The sequence below is a fragment of the Anarhichas minor genome, unplaced genomic scaffold (genome assembly GCF_050575085.1).
Source record: "Anarhichas minor isolate MPS153535 unplaced genomic scaffold, ASM5057508v1 ptg000022l, whole genome shotgun sequence".
NCBI classification, from domain to species: Eukaryota; Metazoa; Chordata; class Actinopteri; order Perciformes; family Anarhichadidae; genus Anarhichas; species Anarhichas minor.
The window spans coordinates 1719349-1739890 of record NW_027466468.1 but is presented as its reverse complement, the minus strand read 5'-3'; the positions used below and the strand labels follow the sequence as shown (position 1 = coordinate 1739890).

The 20542-nt window shown below is 45.0% G+C and overlaps 1 protein-coding gene across 1 annotated transcript in view; it reads right to left on the bottom strand.

Moving 5' to 3' along the window:
* The window catches only part of me1 (malic enzyme 1, NADP(+)-dependent, cytosolic), a 72607-nt gene that overhangs the window by 46769 nt on the left and 5296 nt on the right, over positions 1-20542 (bottom strand). Inside the window, exons 2-3 of the mRNA XM_076096490.1 lie at positions 3455-3588; positions 190-339 (exon numbers count right to left, since the gene is read on the bottom strand). Of these exons, the coding sequence (XP_075952605.1) occupies positions 190-339; positions 3455-3588 (284 nt within the window). The remainder of the gene's footprint in view (positions 1-189; positions 340-3454; positions 3589-20542) is intronic.

Here is a 20542-nt window from a genome sequence, read left to right as displayed (position 1 = left end):
CCAAATCCTAAACCTTAATAACTGAGTGGTTGAAGATTGACTGGTTTGGTAAATCACAGAGGTAAAAGAGTATCACCAGCTTCCTTTTGGCCTTCTGCCTGTTCACAGCAGTGGGGAATGAGAGGATGTATTTTGCACTGCAGCTGGAAAATGTTCTTTTTATAAGTCAGTGTTGTGAGTGTGTCTTACCTCGGCCTTCTGAATATCAGTCCGTATTGCTGGCACGCCAGGCCCACGATGGGGGTGTAAATGATGGGCATGAATCTGTCGATGTCTGACGACAGCACCCGGTAGAACAGTTTCTCGTTGCGGTCCTGGAGCCCCATCACAAACACATATCTGGGAGTGACCGGGAGGAGCAGGGAGGAAAACACAGCATGTTAATCTTTAACATCTTGAGGACTCAAACCTGCTGGAACTGTGGAGGGGTTTATTAAAGTCAGATGGTCATATCTGTGTGTTTGTGTGACGTGTACCAGGCAGGATTGGAACTGCAAGGAAACACTTCGTCAGAGAAAAGAGAGAGGCAACAGTTAATTCTTTCTGTATGAGAGTATGTTTATACGGAGACTATATTAGATGGATACAACCCTGTAAAAACCCAGCCAAAGTAAAAGCAGTGAGGTTACGAAAAATCGAGAAAAAAGGAAATGGAAGAAAGCCAAATGATTGGAAAAATACACGGAATAGAAATCGGCCCTTCAGATAGCCTACACAAGCTCTTTGTTGTGTAGATTGCCCGGGAACTGAGGGTTTTGCATACAACCCAAATCAAGCGGAGCACGCCAGAAAGGGCTCTACTCCTAATCAGAGAAGTTTCCATAAAGCCAAGAGCACAAGGTGCCTCTTGTTGAGGGGATACAAAGCATGCACGCTCCCTCCCTGCTATAGGTTAGGCCGCCGCAGCTGCACAATACACGGTGGTGACAGTTGTTCTTGAGGAGCACTGTTTTCATATCGGTGAACTGAATTAGCTTCTGCCACGTGCAATTTATCACATGAAGGGTTTCCGTATGCCTTGCAGTATGGAGTTGTAAGAAATTCAGCCATAGAGTGATTACTCTTTGTGGAATCAAGTAGCTTCTACTGTATATGTTCCTAAAATGTTTGAAAATGTTTTTGTTTTTTTATATGAAAGTCATTTTTTTAGTCCATTAACTTGAACTTTCAACGTCATGTCAAACTCCTGGGCTGAAAGAAAAATGCCAAACGTCTTCAAATCTAAAATGCTATTTTTCCTTTTCTTACATTAAAGTATTTTGAGGTTTGAAGAAGTCAGCTTGGACTTCAGGAATGTGAAGGGGCTACAGTGTTGACTTTACATCAAAGACGTCTTTGTGTTGTGTTGCAGAGATATCTACTGAAATGAGCATGCTAACCAGCTAGCCCCGGCCCGTTCTGTCTTGTAATACCACTTGTACCTCTAGAGGCCGACAGTGAGTCACTGCAGCGTCCGGTTTGTCCTCAGTCCAACATGAGAGGACGGAGAAGTTGAGCTGCTCAGAGGGCTTCTCCATCACGTTGAAGGTACAGGGTTCCTGTGTGTTTAGATAGTTTACTTGTTGGATTATGTCTGTGGTGTCAGAGTTTTTTTGTTTCGTCCTTCTAGCCCCTGGGGGGCTGCTTAGCCGGAAGGAGAGCGGGTGGGGCTCCTTAGCTTGCCGGCTGTGGCGACTCAAATATACACGGATGGCAGGAGATTATAAGATAGCAGTGATATTGTGACCTCGGCTCTCAGAGTTTCAGCGGTTTGGTTGAATTTAGCGTATTCTTGCTGTTAGGTAGTAGTGTGCTGTTTTTTGTTAAATAACTGCTGACTGTACATTTAGACTCTATGGACCTGGTAGTAGAAGTGAAAAGGTGACTCTGTTTGTTTGGAGCATGTAGCCAGATATCACACAATGTATCTTCAAGAAAGAAAAGTCACAAAGACAAAAGTTTGAACTGTGATCACAACTAGCTTGAGCTGCAACATTTAGATAACTTCACCCGTCACAGTCAGTCAGTTGCTATCCTCTGCTATGACTCAGCAAACAAAACTATAATTAAATCCCCCACATCGAACCCTAACATAGTACTGCTGTGTGCTATTGCTTGATATCATGCTGGCAGATCATTAAGGAAGATTCCTTTCTCCATTCTTAACCTTAAAAGGCGTGAGCACTGCTCGCACCCAGGAAACAGGAATATTTACAGTACACTGCTTTATAAAGCAGCATCCGTGTTGACTTACTGAGTGCAGTGTTTCCTTTAAAGTCAACCCAGTGAAGCAGCCAGGACATCATCTATCTCTACCTTAATCTATTTCAGCACCAGTGATCAACTGGCTCATTTTCTTTAAGCTTCTTCCTGCTTTCTAACAACTTCACTGGATACGAGCTTTCCCCTCAGCTGTAGCATTGTACATGCTGCACTGTTTCGGTTGGCAAAGCCTCCGATTATCCATTTCCTCTGTTGACGACGGTCATATTAGGTACTTAAGTCACTCCATCATCTCAGATCATAAACGTATGTGCTTGCAGCGCTCTTCTCTTTGCCATAATGTGTCAGAATAATTCAAGATTCGAGATATTTGATTAAAATAGAACGAGTTATGGCGGTAGAAAATAAATGCCGGCGTCCAGCAGTGAGCACCAAAGAAGGATTCAGCGTGGGAGAACAGGCTTGTAAGTAAACACAGCAGGCTTGAGCAATGGCAGGCAAATAGCAGCCCTTAAGCCGCGGGACCAAAGCCCGACGCTGGAACGCACTGGAGACGGATCGTCAGTGACATTGATAGGGCATGGGAACGGCAGTGACAAGCTCATAACGACTAGAAGTTGATGCTGTGATGTTGCCACGGTTGGAAAATGAAGGGGGCCTTTAAAAAGACGTGTAGTTACTGTTGACCCTAAAGTCCTGTCTCGCAAACAGCTCGCTCGTCCCAGACATTGGGAGCGACAGCTGATGGAACGGTTGACTGAGAGCGAGCTGAGCAGACTGGAATAAGAGGGCCATTTAATATTCAGCACTCTGCATATGATTCAAAGCAGTAAAACCGGCCCGTTCTTGTTGATCAAAGAGCCCGGGCTGAAATGTTAGCATGAGGCGGATTCATTACATAACGCTAGCAGCACTTCTAAGCGTCTAATGACACGTGCAAAACTGAGCTGAAGTTTTCATTTGGTCACTGTGGAGGTTAGAAAAACACTCGTGAAGGAATACAGGGAGGAGATGGAGGAATGGGGGTGAGAGAGATCTGTTCAGTAAGATATACGGTGTTAAGAGATGGGCGTAGACCTCTGAGGGCTGATGGCTAATCTGCCGCTCGTGTTTTTGAAGGCTTCCAGATGTAGGGGCTCCCAGCGTGCACAGGGGGAATCCTCTGGGGAATCCATCGAAAATCAACTCTGATTAAAAGATACGTCGCGGCAGTAAGTAGAGGTTTCTGTCGCTGCGTTTGTGTAAGCCTCACCTGTCCAGGTCGTCCGTCTTCATGTCGTAGTTCTTGAGCACCCGCTGCAGCTGGACGTCCTGGCTGATGAAGCAGGGAGGCAGCAGGCCGTGGATCCCCAGCTGGAGGCGCTCCTCCAGGGAGAAAGCCATGCCCTGAAGACACACACAAACCGCCGCCATTTTGTTTAACGAATAAAAATCCCTCATGGATCAATAAGAGTAACCGCCTCGAGGTTGCATGCCACCACCAACCACTCATGTTGCAGTTTACAACCATGTCTGTGCAAAATGTATTCACTTCATAACTTTATCCTTTTAGACATTTGTGTGAAATTGTCATAATTAGCATAATGATTCTTGAGTTATGGCTATAAATGTGTTTTGGAAGGTCAAAGTGACTTTTGACCACCAAACTATGCAGAAATATTGCCAAAATATTGAACTATTGCTTTAAATGTTGGATCTGGACTGTCCCGTGTAAAAGTGTAAAATACTTACCTGAACTATTCATAGAAGTGTACTTTGCTCAAAGAAGTAGATTGTTCCAACCGTGATGAAATACACCTTCTAAAGATTAAACTATGCATTATTTCTTATTTAACAGATATTTCCTGCTTACAAAGGCATCATGGTGGATCTTGTTGCACTCTTGGTATTTACCCCCCCCTCCTCTGAAAACTCGGTTTGAACTTTGAACATTTGCAAATTGGGGGAAAATATTCACCAATCGTTTCTGTTCAAACATTCCTGAGTGATGAGAGAGGTGGCGTGTCAAACCTCTCCTCTGCTTGGCCGTGGTGTTTGCTCTCAGAGGGGCCGGCGGCGGCTCGCATTCTGGTGCGATGTCCGCTTTCACCAGTGCACATCCTCAAAAACACACACAACGAGGTCAAGACCAGGACCCTGCTTCACTTTGACCTCTACTCTGGCTTTCATCTCTCTCCCCCCCCCAGACCCCCGAACGGGACTATTGAAAAACATGCACACGTTTAGTGTCAAGCCTGTTAAACCCTGTCGACTCTGACCTCTGACCTTTGAGGCTCTTAAGCAGAGGAGACAATGTCGTATGTTGATGTGACATCGGGAAGCGGTGACAGCGTGAGACTGAGGTACTTCAGCTGCAGATATAAAAAAAAAAGAAAGAAGAGGAGGAGATTTGTCCCCAAATCACCCAGAACAAGTATTGAGTCCATATTTAAAATGGGAACAGCATTCTCTACTATTCTCTGCAAGTGATGCATGGTTGGCATTTCCATCTCCTCTAAGCCCATGAAAGTGCAGCGACCCGGTGAAACCTCAGCCACAACATGCCAGCTACTGTTGCTGACTGGTGAGACAGAAGCGAAGCTGCGCCGTAAACCTCTTATGAATTGGATCACGGCCACGGATGCTTAGCTCAGCCCGTTGGCCACTGCAATTTACAGCGTTTCCAAGCCACCGGCACTCTCTGTGTATCTGGTTTTAAAAAAACAAAAAGAATGTGCTTGATCACGTGAGAAGCACTGTTAGGAGGGAAGTAGAAAAATGTCAGAAGAAGCATCAGCGCTGACCACAGGCACACTACCGAATCTTATTAGTCTTACATTTAGTTAAAGAAAAAAGCAGACCTCTTTCTAGCTGGTGGTTTGTAGATTTAATCTCAGTAATTCTTGAGAGCAATGATGCAAAAATAAAAGGAGGGAATAAGGAGAAAAAAAGAATTCCATTTCCTTTCTTGGCAGAGCATCTAAAGAAGCTGATGTTGTGTTTGCTTAATGTCTACAAGCTATCAGTAATGACATGAGTTTACACAGAACACGCACACGTCAATTCAAACAAACAATGTCAGCTCCTTGACAGCGGTAAATCATGTGAGCATGACTAAGAACGAGGGCATCGGTTATTTCGGCAAAAGTACGCGTCCCGATCCGTCTGCCGTTCGCCCCGACGCAGTCTGTACTTAACGGACCTCAAATAGGCAGAAGCAGCTCAGAATTACAACCTTCCCCGATAATCAAAAAAGATTTTCTATTTTCCAGAGAGCCAGCTGCTGTCTCCAGGAGCCCGCCTCGTGCATTTGGAGCAGCAACCGGCCCCCCCCACCTCCATCGATGCACCGCCGCTCTGCTTGGTCTGCTGCTCTGCCACGGTGAGGGACACGTGGGAGAGAGAAGAGTCTTAAAATACTGAAACGAGATTCATTCCTCACCCGGGCTCACGCTGCTCTTTCATTAGCTGAGAAACATTATTTTTGTTGGACGCTTTTCTGAGGGACAGTTGGAGCCTGAACGCGCTGAAAAAAAAAGGCCCACAAAACACAAACAAACAGGCGTGTACTAGTCTACCATTACCAGACGGTATTATCAGCAAAATGTATTCAAAGTACTAAAGTAAAAGTATTCCTTGTGTGTCTTGTATATCATATTAATCACATTAAAACCAGGTTCACTCTGAAATATGGTGACGTCTCAGCATAAAATGGAAATAATGGAAGTACAAGTACTACTTGCAGATTCACACACACACACACATGGAGCTCTGTAATTAGCAGACAGGTTTTCTACTTTTAGTCTAAAATATGTTTTCACTCTTGCTTGCTTGTGTCCAGAAACTTATCCTCTCTTTGTCTCACATTCAGTGTCTGCTTGGGCGGTGTCTATTTGTTATTACCTTCGTATCTTCCGAATATGACGGCACTGAGCGGAATAAAAACAACCTCAAAATAGATCTTTTTAAATCATTTCTGGGTTTGGAGGGGAAACCCTGAGTGACTTCATGATTGAAGATACGGCCGGTTGAGTCAGCTGGTGACGGAAGGGAGAAAAGAGCAGGGGGCGGAGGTTTCACGGCAAGAAAGATCAGCGCTGCACGGTTCGCAGGCTTTGGCCGGGGAAAGCGTGGGAACGGTTGACGCCAGTCTTGACATCCCTTTTGACTTGATTGTTGGCTTCGCGACGCCCTTGACCTCAGCGTGTAAATAGAGCTGCCAATCTCTTCAATCCCAAGGTCCTCTCAACGGGTCCGTCAGTCAGCCTTCTTAGGCAACAAGGACTTTGTCTCAACATGGGCCGGGGACAACACACTGCAGGAGTGGTGAGCTTTCCCTCTTACTGTTGAAATGTTACGACAGCTTCACACCAACAATATTGGAAGCAGTGCATTTTTTTCTCCTTTAGTTTGGCAGAAAATGACCCTGAAATTTAGTGCGACGGTTCAGCTCCCCATAGCAGCAAAGATCTCTACGGTCTCGGGTCGGCTTGCAATTGTCAAGTGTGAACCAAAAACGAGCCAAACATGCAAACAGAAGATTGAGAGATTGATCAATCACGAATAGTGGCAACAATTTCCCCGACTGTACTTTTTGGTTTACATTCTTACAAAAACCAAAGTGCGGTGACAAACATACACACCCCCTCCCCCCCACACACACATACAAACTTGAAAGCTAACAGAAATGCACACACCCACACACACACAGCACCCCTGTGTTTGTTTGTCTGAATACAGGTTTTCGATGTTTGACGGCTGTAATGCCTGCCCTCTCTCCCCTCAGGAGCCCTAAACTGGGCCGGGCAGGATAAACCCTAGAGAGCTTCCACATGTCCCCGACCACATCTGAAGTGCCCGCACCCAGTGCCAACACATGTGACGCCCGCAGCTCCATGTCCCAGAAGCCACGGTAACGACCCGAACCTGTAATCTGCCCCGCCGGCCGGTGCCACCCCTTAACCTCGGACTGCTGCCGTGCCCACCCCAAAACGCTCAGCGGAGAGGAAAGAGATAATTAGTCCACCAGATGCCCAAACAAGAAAGATGAAAGCGCAAGTTTCTTTGAATCTGATAAATACTGCATCGCTTCGCTTCCAAGGGAGTTCAAAGGGTGGGTTCAACGCAACTCTCCAGCGTAAAAGGTTTATAGATTTCTGCCACCTCGGACCTTTTCATTTCAATCTGCCACAACCGCACAGAGCTCGGTCTACAGAGCCACTCCCTTCATTACAGCAGGACTTGTCCTTGATCTGGACAGAGTTAAATTCCTTAATGCCACTGCGTGGTTTAAGTTCGCCCACAAGAGAAGGCTCCTTATCACAACATCAACACTGCTCTGAAACATTTCTCACACACTTCTCTACTCCGAAATGTTTTCTCAGATTTCACTTTCTGTGGGGAAAGAGTAGTAAAGGAATCTGATGCGACTTCAAACACTGTGCAGTGACATACATTTACATCACGCAGAGCCTTGGTAATGTGCATGTGGGTGACAGGTTTTCAATTAGGTTTCAGGCAATAGGGGAAGTGTTGGGGGAGATATTTGGAAAACGTGCTATAGAGCTGAACTAAATCAAAAAAGTACTTGCGTTACTTTTCAAATCATTCAGCTTATATTTCTCTCTTTGCATGTTATGTTTCTCAGCTCTGCGTCCTCACCCACGAAATCCGACCTATAACGCCGACCTATTCATTCATTTGCAACAAATGGTCTGATGCATGCAGAGATACAAGAGCTACTATGGACTGCAGCCTTGCCTCAATTCAATTTTGAGAATCTTTGCAGTAGGAATATGGCAGATTATATCAAAAGTGTGGCAAAGCACCGAACATTACTTCAAATGTGTTTTTACACAGTGGAAGAAAATGAAATCATCTCCTCTTCTCGCGGTGACTCCATGAGACTAAATAACTGGTTTAGATGGACAATTTAGTCAATGTGCTGATGAGGAAAAAAAACTCAAAACCAAAATGTTAAACCCTCAAAAGCCTTCTCCACTTTCTGGGTAAAACTTTTTTTAAATGATGTAATTCCACACAAAGCCGTGATTGATTCAGCTTGTGAGATTCCCAGATCAGAGACGAGGAGGGGATCCTCCTGCTCACAGTCCTCTCCCCTTCCGACACACAACTCCCACTTCCAAATAACAATTTTTTATTTTTTTTTAAACGCCTCACTCTTTTCCCAGTGTTTACCCGGCTGCGGCTTCAATGGAAATGCCCCCTTCTCCAGGAGAAACAACCCCTATTGAGAGAGACCTGAGCCTAACACGACGGGGAGGCCTTTTCCCATTGAGCCCCTCTGGACCGCAGTGGCAGATCAGACGCGGGGACAAAAGCCCACAGGCCTACAACAGGGAGAGGGCTCAAATGTTTGGCACCGCGATCCGGCCTGGCAGAGACGTGTGTGGCCATAGAGCACTTCTCTATTCAACGCTGTGTGGGAGAGGGGGGGGGTTTCTCTTTTCATAGCGAGGCAGAGCCCAAGCACTACAAGAGATGGCCTTCTTGTATGACTTGTTTATCGGCAAAAACCACTTGCTGAAAGTGATGTATAGTGATAGCCATCTTTACCCTCGTTTATCCGTCTCCTATTCATGCCGCGTCATCGCCTCCACGGCATTTCTTTTCAAATGTTCAACTCAATGATTTCAGGGCAACAATATTTATGGAGGCATCTAAATGTGTTTCATGAGGGTAGAACAGAACAAAGAGGAAGCTAATGGGTGAGCCCATTATAGTAGAAGCAGGTGAACCACATCAGTCACACTGTAAAGCAATAAAGAGGTTTAAAAGGTGTTAACACTTCAATCAACATTTTGAATACAGGAGATGAATTCTGCGAGGCACATACTTTTGGGTTGAGTCCAAGTAAAGTAAAATAAAGCAAAATTGAGCAAGGAAACGTCGGAATTTAACAGTGTAGCTCTTCAGGAGATGCAGGGGGGCCGCCACTAAACAAAAACACCGCGGGAAGTCTTTATTCGGATGTAATGATCCAGTATCAAATGTTTAATGGCCGACACTGCCAAACACACCTTCCCCACATGCTCGTGCAACGGGATTGGCTTCTGATGTGAGGAAAAGATTGGATGCACAGGTCTTTAATCTTCGGTCTTTGGGAGCGTATCATTCCAAGTCAAAAGGCGAAAGTCCAAGAGAAGTCCCAAGTCGATGGTGATAAACTCAGAGTGGAGCTGACACCTCTGCTACAATCACTTTCAGTTACAGGCAAGATAATGGAAAAGCCTAGATTAAAATTGCATTGTGGGTGTTTTAAGGACACACAAAGTTGTTAAGGAAGGTCATATCACTGACATAAAGCCACTAAGACATGCCAACAGCTGCAGGTTGAACAAATCAAAATACACAAAATGAAATGACCCCTTTATTAAATGGCAACTGTATATTCTGTGATGTGTCACCACTTGGCAGTTAAATGTAGAACGTCCTCTGCGGTTGCCAATATAAAAGTAGATTTCGAAATGAAAACCTGTAGGGGGGGGGGGGGGCTGACGTTTGCGCAACGTTCAGCAGGACTGTGAGAAAGTGGTCTGCAGCGGTTGAGCTCGCCCACGCTGCTGTTACACCATAGACCGGCGTGTCTGGATTCACTTGTGCTGGTGATGTCAGAGCTCCTCCGACCGGCGACCTCTCTGCAGCTGACCAAACTGCTGAGGTTGTTCCCATCCACTCTACCCCCACTATCATCGCCACGTGTTCTCCCTCGCACTGCTCCAGGACTCCTGCTGAACACTGTTTTGTTACAGTTTGGAGGTGTGCAGCGTACGGCGCAGTAGCTTCTCAGTTGACCAGCCGCTGCAATCAGCAGAAAAGAACGTTATCTTTGCAAGAAAAAGGGAACGAGATGGAGATTTGGACGCGGCCTGAAAGTTAAAGAAGGTTTTTGTGCTCTGAGGGTTCAGGCATGCCCACGTAAACATCTTTGTTCTCAGAGCTTCAAAGCTCAGGCAGGACAGACTGCTGAAAGCAGAGAGTCAGCAGAAGCTGAATTAAAAGCTCGCTATCGCAGGAAGCCGCCTGATGAGTTCAGGACCCTCACTGGCAAACAGCTGGAGGAAAGACTGAGTCACAGCCCCGGCTCCAGTGTTTATACACACACACATGCACATGCAAACACACGCGTATACATGCCGTGCTAAAAGCAGGATGTTAATGCTGATTCAAGCCCAATTTCTTCATAAACACACAAAGAGCGTACACACAGGTAGACAATCTGCTTCATTAACACACACACACACACACACACACAACCAAAGAGTCTACTTCATCCTGCCGCAGGAGAAGACCCACACTCCACGACGTCCTCATTTGTCCGGCAGCGCACCACGGCGTCCTCTTGTTTGATCAATATCGGCATGTGTGTCTAGACTCTGTGAAAACAGCTGGTGGGGGAAAGAGAGCGGCTGGCCCAGAGGAATGACAGATTCATCCCGGAGTTATCATAGCAAGGGATTAGAGGATAGAATCCAAAGATGAGCAAAACAGCAGGGACGAGGAGTGACCAAAAAATGAACACAAAGAAAAGAGCGGGAAAGAAAGAGACGGGGCCACTCTCGATGAAAAGGTCAAAGACAAACGGATGGGGCCGCCAGCGCCTGGCTGGTGGGGTGACTGGACGTAAGCGGACCGTCCAGACCGGGACCAGCATTCGCAGCCCTTTTGGGCTTGAGATCAGCCAGCCAACCAGGCCAGTTACATAACAGCAAAACCACCAAGACCAGGCACCACCGGCACGCTCAGCTCAGCGCCTCTCTGGTGCTGCCACGTAGAGAGAGACAGATGCTGTGGCGAGGTTTGCGCTGTAGGCAGAGGAATCATTTAAAGCTGCACTAGGCAACGTTGTTTGGTACAATCACACTTCTTCCAGTTGCCCATGAGAACTTTCCTACAGCGGGACACGTGTTCAATCCACGTCCACCGCGATGAGTGGTAATATGAAGCTGAGCACATCAAAATCATGTCATCAGATAGGCTAGTCTGTATCATGCAAGCTGTGTCAAATGCATCCAACGACAACCAATCACGACCAGTTAGATACGCATCAATCCGATCAAGTGAAAAATTATGAGAAATTTAAATTTGAAACATTGACACCCCAGTGGAGTTGAGTGGTGTTCATGTTGATGTCTGGTTAAAGATCTTTTTCAGGGGCCTTTAAATAGGTCATGAAACATCCACCCTGAATAACACACACGACAGTCTGCCCGTGTATAAGGAAAGTGTAAACACCCCTAAAGTTAAAGTATCTCACAATGCAAAAGTAAACTTTAAGTTGAAGTTAGTGAAAACAATGCATAAATATAGAACAGGTAACCAGACTGACTGGCAACAAGTCAGCAATCCATACATTTTTTAATTTCTTGCATGAAAATGTTAAAAGTGTTTCGGAAATTAGTAATGTAATTAGCGGCTTCATTGAAAACGCCTTCTGGCAAAGCAGGTGTTTAACCTCTTTGATGGTTTCCAGTGCACAGCGGCAGACCTGGTTTAGTGACGTACGATATGTTTTCTTACATTAGAGAGTGTGGAAGTGTGCGCTGGAGGAGTGATGAAAGGGAAGAAAGACGGAGGGAGGGGCAAAATGAGTGCATATATTTATGCCAGTATGCTCCTGCACGTGTGTGTGCGTGTGTGTGTGTGTGTCCATGCTCACTCTATGCGTTTGATCTGCAAAACACACAGCAGCCATGAATCTGAATGGAGGCGTACAGACATCTCTCATACAAATGGGGGGTCTCGGGATCAGTGTCAGTGCCGATCAATCAGGTTATTACATATGGAGTCGGTCCAAAGGTGTAAACTAAAACCCCATCTTTTTTGATTGGGCCCACGCTGCACAGGAATGCATTTCCTGATTTTGAGGAAGCAAGTCTAACGGCATCACTGCACTCATTGTTCCGAATGGCCGTGGCAGTCATCCTACACTGTATAACTCCTACAGGCATCGGCGATCAGGTGGAAACGGAAGCAACATAAGAAGGCCGTCCATCCTGGGACAGTCATCCTGCTGTGGCTATACGGACCAGCTCATACATGGCCTCACAGACATGTGACCTGTAGCAAACCACATACTCATTCTAACCAGACTCTGGATATATAGCACATTCACAAAATAGCTCTACGTGATGACCTTTCCATCATCACATACATTAGAGTGGAGAACATGTCACTCTCAAAGATGTTTATTGGATAAGAATGGCTTTGTTCTATCTTGTTTACAATATTTTTACTATATATTGACAACAAATATATTGTCAACAAATCTCATAAAACTTTTTCTGAAGACAAACTGGGGTGAACGGGTTTTGTTGAGGGCTGTTTTCAGTGCCGGATTAATCCACATTTGGTGCTCTAGTGAGTATTCATAGCACCAGGCTGATGTATGTAAGATTAATTTAAAATAAACTAAATTGACCACGTTCAAGGCAATCAAGACACATGTCATCCAAAGCAACGGTTCGGCTAATTGATGTATTTTTATTAATTTAAGGACAATAGAGGAGCTTTATGGGACAGAGATAAATCCGACCTTATCTACACAGACAACACTTGTCAGTAAGATCAATTCATTACAGGCCTTAGTCTGGTATTTGTGGACGATAATAAAAACATGAAATATCACAACTCATCCTTGCATGTTGATTAACAGATGGACGCTGTTGTTCCCACACTGCCATGGACAATGATGGTGGAGGAGATGGTGAAGCGTGGTAACGGCAAAACAATACCGTAAGTTAATAGATAAATACTTAATAAACACAAGAAGGTAATAAATCTGTGGAAGGGGGAATATTTCGGTTTCTCTTTGTTTAATTGACATCTGTCGGCAGACGTTCTGCATAGTACACAACCCATACAGCTTTCAATCGAATTGAGCATCTTCTCAAATATACAGAAATACCAGAAACTTGTGTCACCAGAGAGAAAGAGATGACTTGTCATATTTTACTGTAGAATAAACTATAAAGATGTCTTTCATCATACCAGAGACAAGATTCCAAACTGTATGAAATCCTTCACTGCAACAACATCAAAGGCCTCTGTGCATTCTGTGGACACTTCAACATCAGTTGTGTGTACAAAATGTATAAACTGACTAAATGAGTTACATCGTTGAACCCGATACTATTGTCCTCGTACAGCTATAACAACCTTGTAAAGCCTTTTCCCCAAAGAAGAATTCACATGTCGGCGGTGCAGCAGCAGCCAGGTTGTAGAGCCCCTGGAGTGAGTGGAGGTTAAGTCATTTCCTGAGGTTACTTTAGCGGAACAGTAACACGAGCCCTGCAGCTTGTGACCTGACCTCACTAACCAATTCTGCTGTCAATATATACTTGTCAACCAGCTTTAGATCCATACGCATCGCCTCCCCCATCCAGCTGCTCACAGCCACGGCCGGTCTTATACCGGCTCATGTTTAAGATGGGGGACAAGCATGACAAACAGAATCCTCTCCGCGGCTTTGCTTTGGAAACAGCTCAATCAGGGATTCCTCTGAAAGCAGAGCCAGGGGAAGCACATCCAGACACATGGTTGGCACATGTCCACACGGAAGTCAAAAAGAACGAAAAAAAGCTTGTAAATTCCAGAAAAATGTTCAGAGTGCGTCTTAAGAGTCGGAAAAGCAAATCTGAACTGTCCAACTTCTCAACATTCAGAAGACATTGAGAGAAGCAGTTAGAAAGTCTGGAGCAGCGATGTGACAATGGAGGTCAGGGATGTCTGTGCTCGTTTCCAGAGGAGATAAAAACAAACAAAGAGGCCTTCAAATGACCCTTTTACTCTCTGACACACATGCCAGAGAATCATACGCTACGTGGCCTCTGCCCTCTGATGCATACGACTGCTTTCTGGATCAACACATGACAGGTGCGACAGTGTTTCCCTAAAAAAAAAACTCTCCTCTGACAGATACACCCATTTTCCATTTGTCCTCAAGACGATGCAGCACTTAAACTAACAAAACTACACGGCAACGAGCTCGGTAAAGACCGTTTCATAAGAGCCAACTTTAAGTGTTTTTCTGTCATTGAGAAGTAAGAGTGGAGATTTTCTTAAAGGATCCTAATTGCACACAGAGAGAGTGAATGGGAGGTTTATTTATGGACTCTGCCTGCAGGTGAAGCACGGAAGAATGGAAAACCCTGCGCAGCCTGGTGTACATTAGCGTGTGTGCATGACTGCATGTGCGCGTATTTGTGTGTGTGTGTCAGAGACAGTGAAGGAGAGAGAGTTGGTTCCCTTGCCGTACTGAGGGGAACCTTGAGACTCTCCAGAGCTACCTCGAGGTCGGCCTACGCTGTATTAAAAAAGGGAAGTTCCCTCTCCAGAGGAAATTCCATTACAAATAGCCACAATGAATCTCCTGTAACAACTTCATGGTAACGCAAAGAAAAGCGCAATAAAGACCAGCACATGAAAGGGGAGAGGTGACATTTCTGTTGCTGCCATTCATTCAGCATCTTCAAATTATAGTGTAAAAGCTTTTTGTATGGAAGGCCAAGAAAGCTATTAACTACTCAAAAAGACATGCACAATCAGCCATTAACCTATGATTATGTGACTTTATCACATGTGGTAATCAATACACTAACAAGTTTTATTGTGTTTTTGACTCATCAAATCTGCAGTACTGTAATGTCGCTTGTGTTGGACCAGTGAAATAGATATAAAAAGGGCAATAAAATGAGTAACTCAATGAGCGCAACTTCACGGCAATACTGGATTTTAGGGACGGCAATGACGGTCTGTCTGTCGGTCGGTCCACACTTAAGTTAACGGTTGGGATTGGACTGCCATGACTTTTTTTACAATGAGCAATATCATTCATGGTTCATATACAACGTATTCCAATGACTAAAGGCCAGACTTGTCCTCTAATGCCACCAGCAGGTCCAAGATGTATCCACTGAAACATATTCAACATCTAACAGAGATTCTGGCTCAACCAATGACGATGAAGCTAAAAGGACTTTTTGTGATTCTCTGACTTTTCCTCTAGATCCTTTTGAGGGGCTTGTTGGTCTGGGGTCATCATTCTAGCGATGGGAGTGAGAGGTCCCGGGCTCAAATCCCAGACTGGCCCTTTTCCATTTGTCATAGTGGGAAAAGCCCTACGACATTAAAGATGGCTCTACTCAAGTGTCCCAGTAAGTCATGACTCATTACAGCGTGATGGTGAGCCAGCATGCACAATACCAGCACCCTGAAACTGAAGCAGCTAAATTGTATTCAGGCATTATTAATTTCATTTCAAAAAGGTTTATTGTTTTCATTTTGCTGCAGGGAAAGACCATTACAGTGTTTCACCAATTTCATTCAATGTCCTGCACAACAAAGATGACCCGTCATTGACAGCCAAGCTGCTAAATCAGGCTCCTGAAAAAGCACACAACTTTCTTTTTGAATGGCTTGTTAGTCTTGCGGTGCGATTCTCGGGTCAGACCGCATGAGGTCCCAGGTTCAAATCCTCGAACGAGCCCAGAGAATAGAACATTCAGCATGTACTTTGATGTCGCGGTTGAAGTCAGTGCTTAGCAATTGTGAAACGGTGGACTCTGACTCCAGAGATCCAACTGAAGTTTGAGTCTCAGTAGAACCGTCAAGTGTGAAATTCCCCAAAGATCTCTGCAGTGATCGTAGGTAACTTATCAGATAAGCTGATGCATTTAATTCCATCTCTTCCATAATGACGTACTGTACTGCCCTGTATCCTGTAGGGACTTACAGCCAATCAAAGACAGCTCATTATCTCCTGTCTCACTCCTCCGGCAGTGTTCAGTGACAGACGGGACTGCACACTGAGCCCAATAAACCTGCCAGAGGGGGGAAACACCAGAGCACCTGTATGAAGCACCAGACAAGAGGGTCATTCAGTGCTAGACGTGAGACAACAGCCCTGAGGCTGATCTTTACCAGAGAAGACTGAAACTATAATGTAAAGAAGTTACAGGTTGAAGTGGATCTTTAAAAACATACCATACATCTACAGTAAATCATATGTCTACGACTAGAGCCTGTTGGATGGTATTGGAAGGTTCAAATTTATGGTCCTTGTCTAATCTTTACATTTGCTATTGGTCCATCTTTCATAAAATGGAAACAGGAAGAAGTTGAGGAATGTATAGGTCACATGAAACACACAAAGAGACTGTTAATAATTTGTAAAGCAGAGCGGACACGACCCCTCAAACATAGGCCAATGAGTTCAACCAATATTTGTCTCCAGGTTAGTATGGTTATCATTTTGTACTTATTATTTACTAAACTTGTACTTTGATACGGTCGATATCTCGCAATGGCTACGCTCAATCTACGTGTGTAGAAAAGATAAAGGTAAAGTTCAGCAAAAGGTCACATGCCACTAAATGTTTGAAAACGAACGACTTGGAGTAAGAGTCATGACAACAAACTGCCTTATTGTGACTTGTTAAGGATGAATATGAAGCCTGGCCACTGTCATTTTTTTGTCCATGTGAGCTCTCACTTCTGCCTATGTTTGTATTCAAACAGTATTGAGTACCAGGTTGCCCTATTGTGTCCAAACCTCGTAGGTTTCCTCACTAACAAGGCCAGATGACCCCCGCCCCCATCTGTTCCCTGCAAAAATGGCAGCCGTTGCAGGATTCAAGAGGATCGCCCTGTGAGTAAAGCCCTTTAAATCCATGCCTTCCTCTCAGGAGGGAGAGAAAGTGCACACATCAGCTCTGACCCGTCTCCTCCCAGGATCTTACTGCCTGACTAAGCTTTTCCCAATGAATGCCTCCCAACAAATGTGCCGTGTAAGGCCCGCATGTGCACTCTCATTCCTAAACAAATTTTGGTCATTAGCAGCCCCCGGGACTATGGCGCTTCGAAAAATTTGTTCGCAGGGCCAAACGCATTAATCAGAGAGATAACTAGTATTTTCTCTATCAACATTGCTGCACTGTGCTAATAATGCTGTTAGACAGGAGCACTGAGAAAAAGCAAAACGAGGAGCAGTCGAGGCAGAAAGGGAGCTCTGTGTGCCGGCTTTTTAAGATTAATTTCATATGTTTGGTTTAGAGAGAAAGAGCTTGACCTATGTTACTGTTTGTTTGATTGCAGGTCTTGATAAAACACTGCAGTCTGTGTGTTTCTGGTTTAAAAAAAACGAAGAAAAAAAAACATCATTACACCCTAAATTTGCTTCAGATTATATCAGGTAAGTGCTGCTGCCTCTAAGTAAACAAACTTAGTTTTTTGGCTTATTTGGGACTCCACACCATATGATGAGCTGAGCTCTAACAGCAATAGGCAGTTCCTCCTGTTGCTGACGGTGAGATAAGTAGATTGTTACACTCAAGACTGCCAATGCAGATGGAGTGAAACCCCCCTCTGTGTAGGTCATGGTGGGAAATTTGCCATATTTCCACTGTACTGTAATTATATTTTAAACATGGAATTTGTGATTTTATTTTTGAAGATATTTTTATTTTATTTTGCTGAACAAGGCAAAAAATGCTGGTGAAAATAACTTGAGAGGTAAAGTTGGCATAACCAGAAGTAAAGAGCCCAGAAACTCTATCATAAAGCTTTCAAGATGGACTACAACAGCGCATCTCTTGTCCTGATCTTCCATCAGTGAGCAGACAGTCACTCTAATTTACCTCTCGCTTTAATGAGTCATGATCCCCGCCTAGCAACACTGAGCTCTGAGGCCGACCAAAAAGAGCGTCTTAAATTCCTCATCCTGAGCAAATATGAAAGAGCAGCGGCTCCTTAAATCAGGAGGTGTCAACTTGTGAATGCACAGACACGCTTGTTGGTCAAACAGCCTTGGAAACCGAGCCGCTGTTGACTTAGGGAGGGCGGCCTTGAGTGGGTGGAGGTAGCGGACATGCGGGGCTCTTCAAACGCAGGCCAATCCCCTTGAGGCAGCCCTTTCATGCTCCACAGTCCAGGTCCCTTAGGAGCCTGAGTGTTGCCGGAAAAACGTCCAAGCCTTCCAAGCCAATTCACTTTGGGCTTCAGCATTCATTGGCCGTGTCCAAATGACAGTATTGGCCTCGACAGCCATGTGTAACTTCATACAGGTGTTTCACACTACCTCCTCATCGGAAGCAAAATCCTTGTGACTTGTGTTACAAGGTCACGAAGTGTCCACTGGATGAACTGTTTTATTAGCACAGGAATTCTCAAATGTATTTCCAATTTCAGAGTTTGTCGCAAAAATAACAGCAAGCGGGTGAATTACAGCTATCTTTGCATCGGTAGAGTCGCAGCCGCCTTCAGCATTGGTGTAAAACAGCAGTGAGCCAGTCTCACCTCTCACCTCTGGTACTCCACTAATGGAGCTCCACCATAATGTGTGTTCCTGTTGTCACTGCTAGTTTCTGTGACGACAGAAATGTCTTCTGGACAAATGATCACCTACTTGGCAGCCGCCTCTCTAAATGCACCCAGACGGTAAAAATATAGAAGAAACAAACTTGTGTCTTTGTAAAGAAAACATCACTACTGTTAAAATACAGGAAACGGGCCGTAACACTGCCACCAGTAAAGGCTGTAGCTTACGGTTAATGGTAAAGGGCACAGCTCTTTACTCAAGAGGGAAACAGCTAAGTACACTTAGAGTTTGCTGTTTTTTTTAACACACTTCTTTGTGTTAGATCTGCTAGTGATGGGAGCATTTGGAGTCAGGGGAGGGGTGATGCTAGCAAAATGCATCCACCCACGTTCACAAGATGATTGGTTCGGATTTTGGACTCTCCAGCTCTCAGTTCCCTCAAAGGTCAGCTTTGGTCAAGATGGTTTACTATCAGTCAACGGGAAAAATTAGCATGTCAAAGTTGAGCGAAACATTTGCAATGGTTTATTTTTAAACGGGGCTGCAACCACCACGAAACCTGTCAATCAACACAGCATCAGTCTCAGTGATAGCCATCTCTCTGTGCTTGGGGAAACCATTTGTACATCATGTCCATATATACACTAAGTCGCAGGACGCTGAAACCAAATACTACCTTTAAATTCTTGCTGCTGGGTCTTTGTAAAGACACGACGAGACCTCTGCCACTCTGACTCTCAAATAAGAGACAAAAGCAGCATTGAAGAGAAGAGGGGGGGGGGGGGGGGATAGAAGGGGATGCTTGAGATGAGCTTCATAGGGAGGCGATGAGGCTCAGACTGTCTCCTACTCTCTCTGTCTGTCTGGGACAAGCTAATGGCTCCTCTGTTGTCCTCTCATGAATAAGGACCACCTGACAAAAGAAACACACAAAAGTGAGCTGAGGAGGTCGAGCTATTTAGAGGGACCTGCTGCTGACTAAACACAGCATCACACTTTTGTGTGTGTGTGTGTGTGTGTGTGTGCACGCAGAGACAGGTGAATTGACAGTGTGATCATATTACACTTTATTTGAGCCTGCCCTGAAGAAAACACTGATAAAAGCACTTATGGGGCCGCAGGTTAAGCTATTTAAACTGGTTTATGAAGATGTTAAGAGTATGTGTTTGTGCCTACAGGTGCCTGTGTGTGTGTGTGTGCGCGTGTGTGTGTGTGTGTGTGTGTGTGTGTGTGTGTGTAAGGCTCAAGTTGGGGTTGGTTACTGGAGGGGAACGAAGGTGCACTTTCTTTCTGTCTGGCCGATCCACTCCAGTCCATCAGAGGAATGTCTGGTCACCGACAATGCGTGCGGTCAAACTGGAACACCTGGCCACACCTGGGACAACCCACCCACACACACTCACACACTCACATCATCCACGGAGCTCTGGCGGTCCACCTAGTGAGGGGGATCGACAAGTGCAGCTGCTCTGCGTAAAGTCTGAACAGAGAAAGGTTTGTTCCATTTTCACCGCTCAGTTAAACGAAGGCTTGTAATCTCGCTGCCAACATCATCGAGTTCAACCTCACATAACCGCTGTCGTAATACACACACACACACGCACACACACACTCACACACTCACGTTCCCACTTCATTTGTGCCCCACCAGACAGTGCAGTGATGTCAGAATCCCCTCTGCAATGGCCTTTGGAAAAGTTACTCTTACTCTATATTCCATTTACCCCGAAAATTGGGATTAGGAGCTGGGAATGACTCCGACGCTGTGAGGCTGTGCTAAATGCTAACATCAGCATGCTAACATGCTCACAGCGACAATGTTAACGTGCCGATATTTACCTGAACTCATGTTTGCCACGTTCACCGTCTTAAATTTAGCATGCTAACATTTGCAAATTAGCACTAACACAAGCTGTCATTGGAATTTGGTCATAAAACAATGTATTGGACATATTCACATTTTTGGCCCGATGATGTTGCTTGATGAAAAGTCAGATCGTGAAAGTTATAACTTTCATTTTGTTC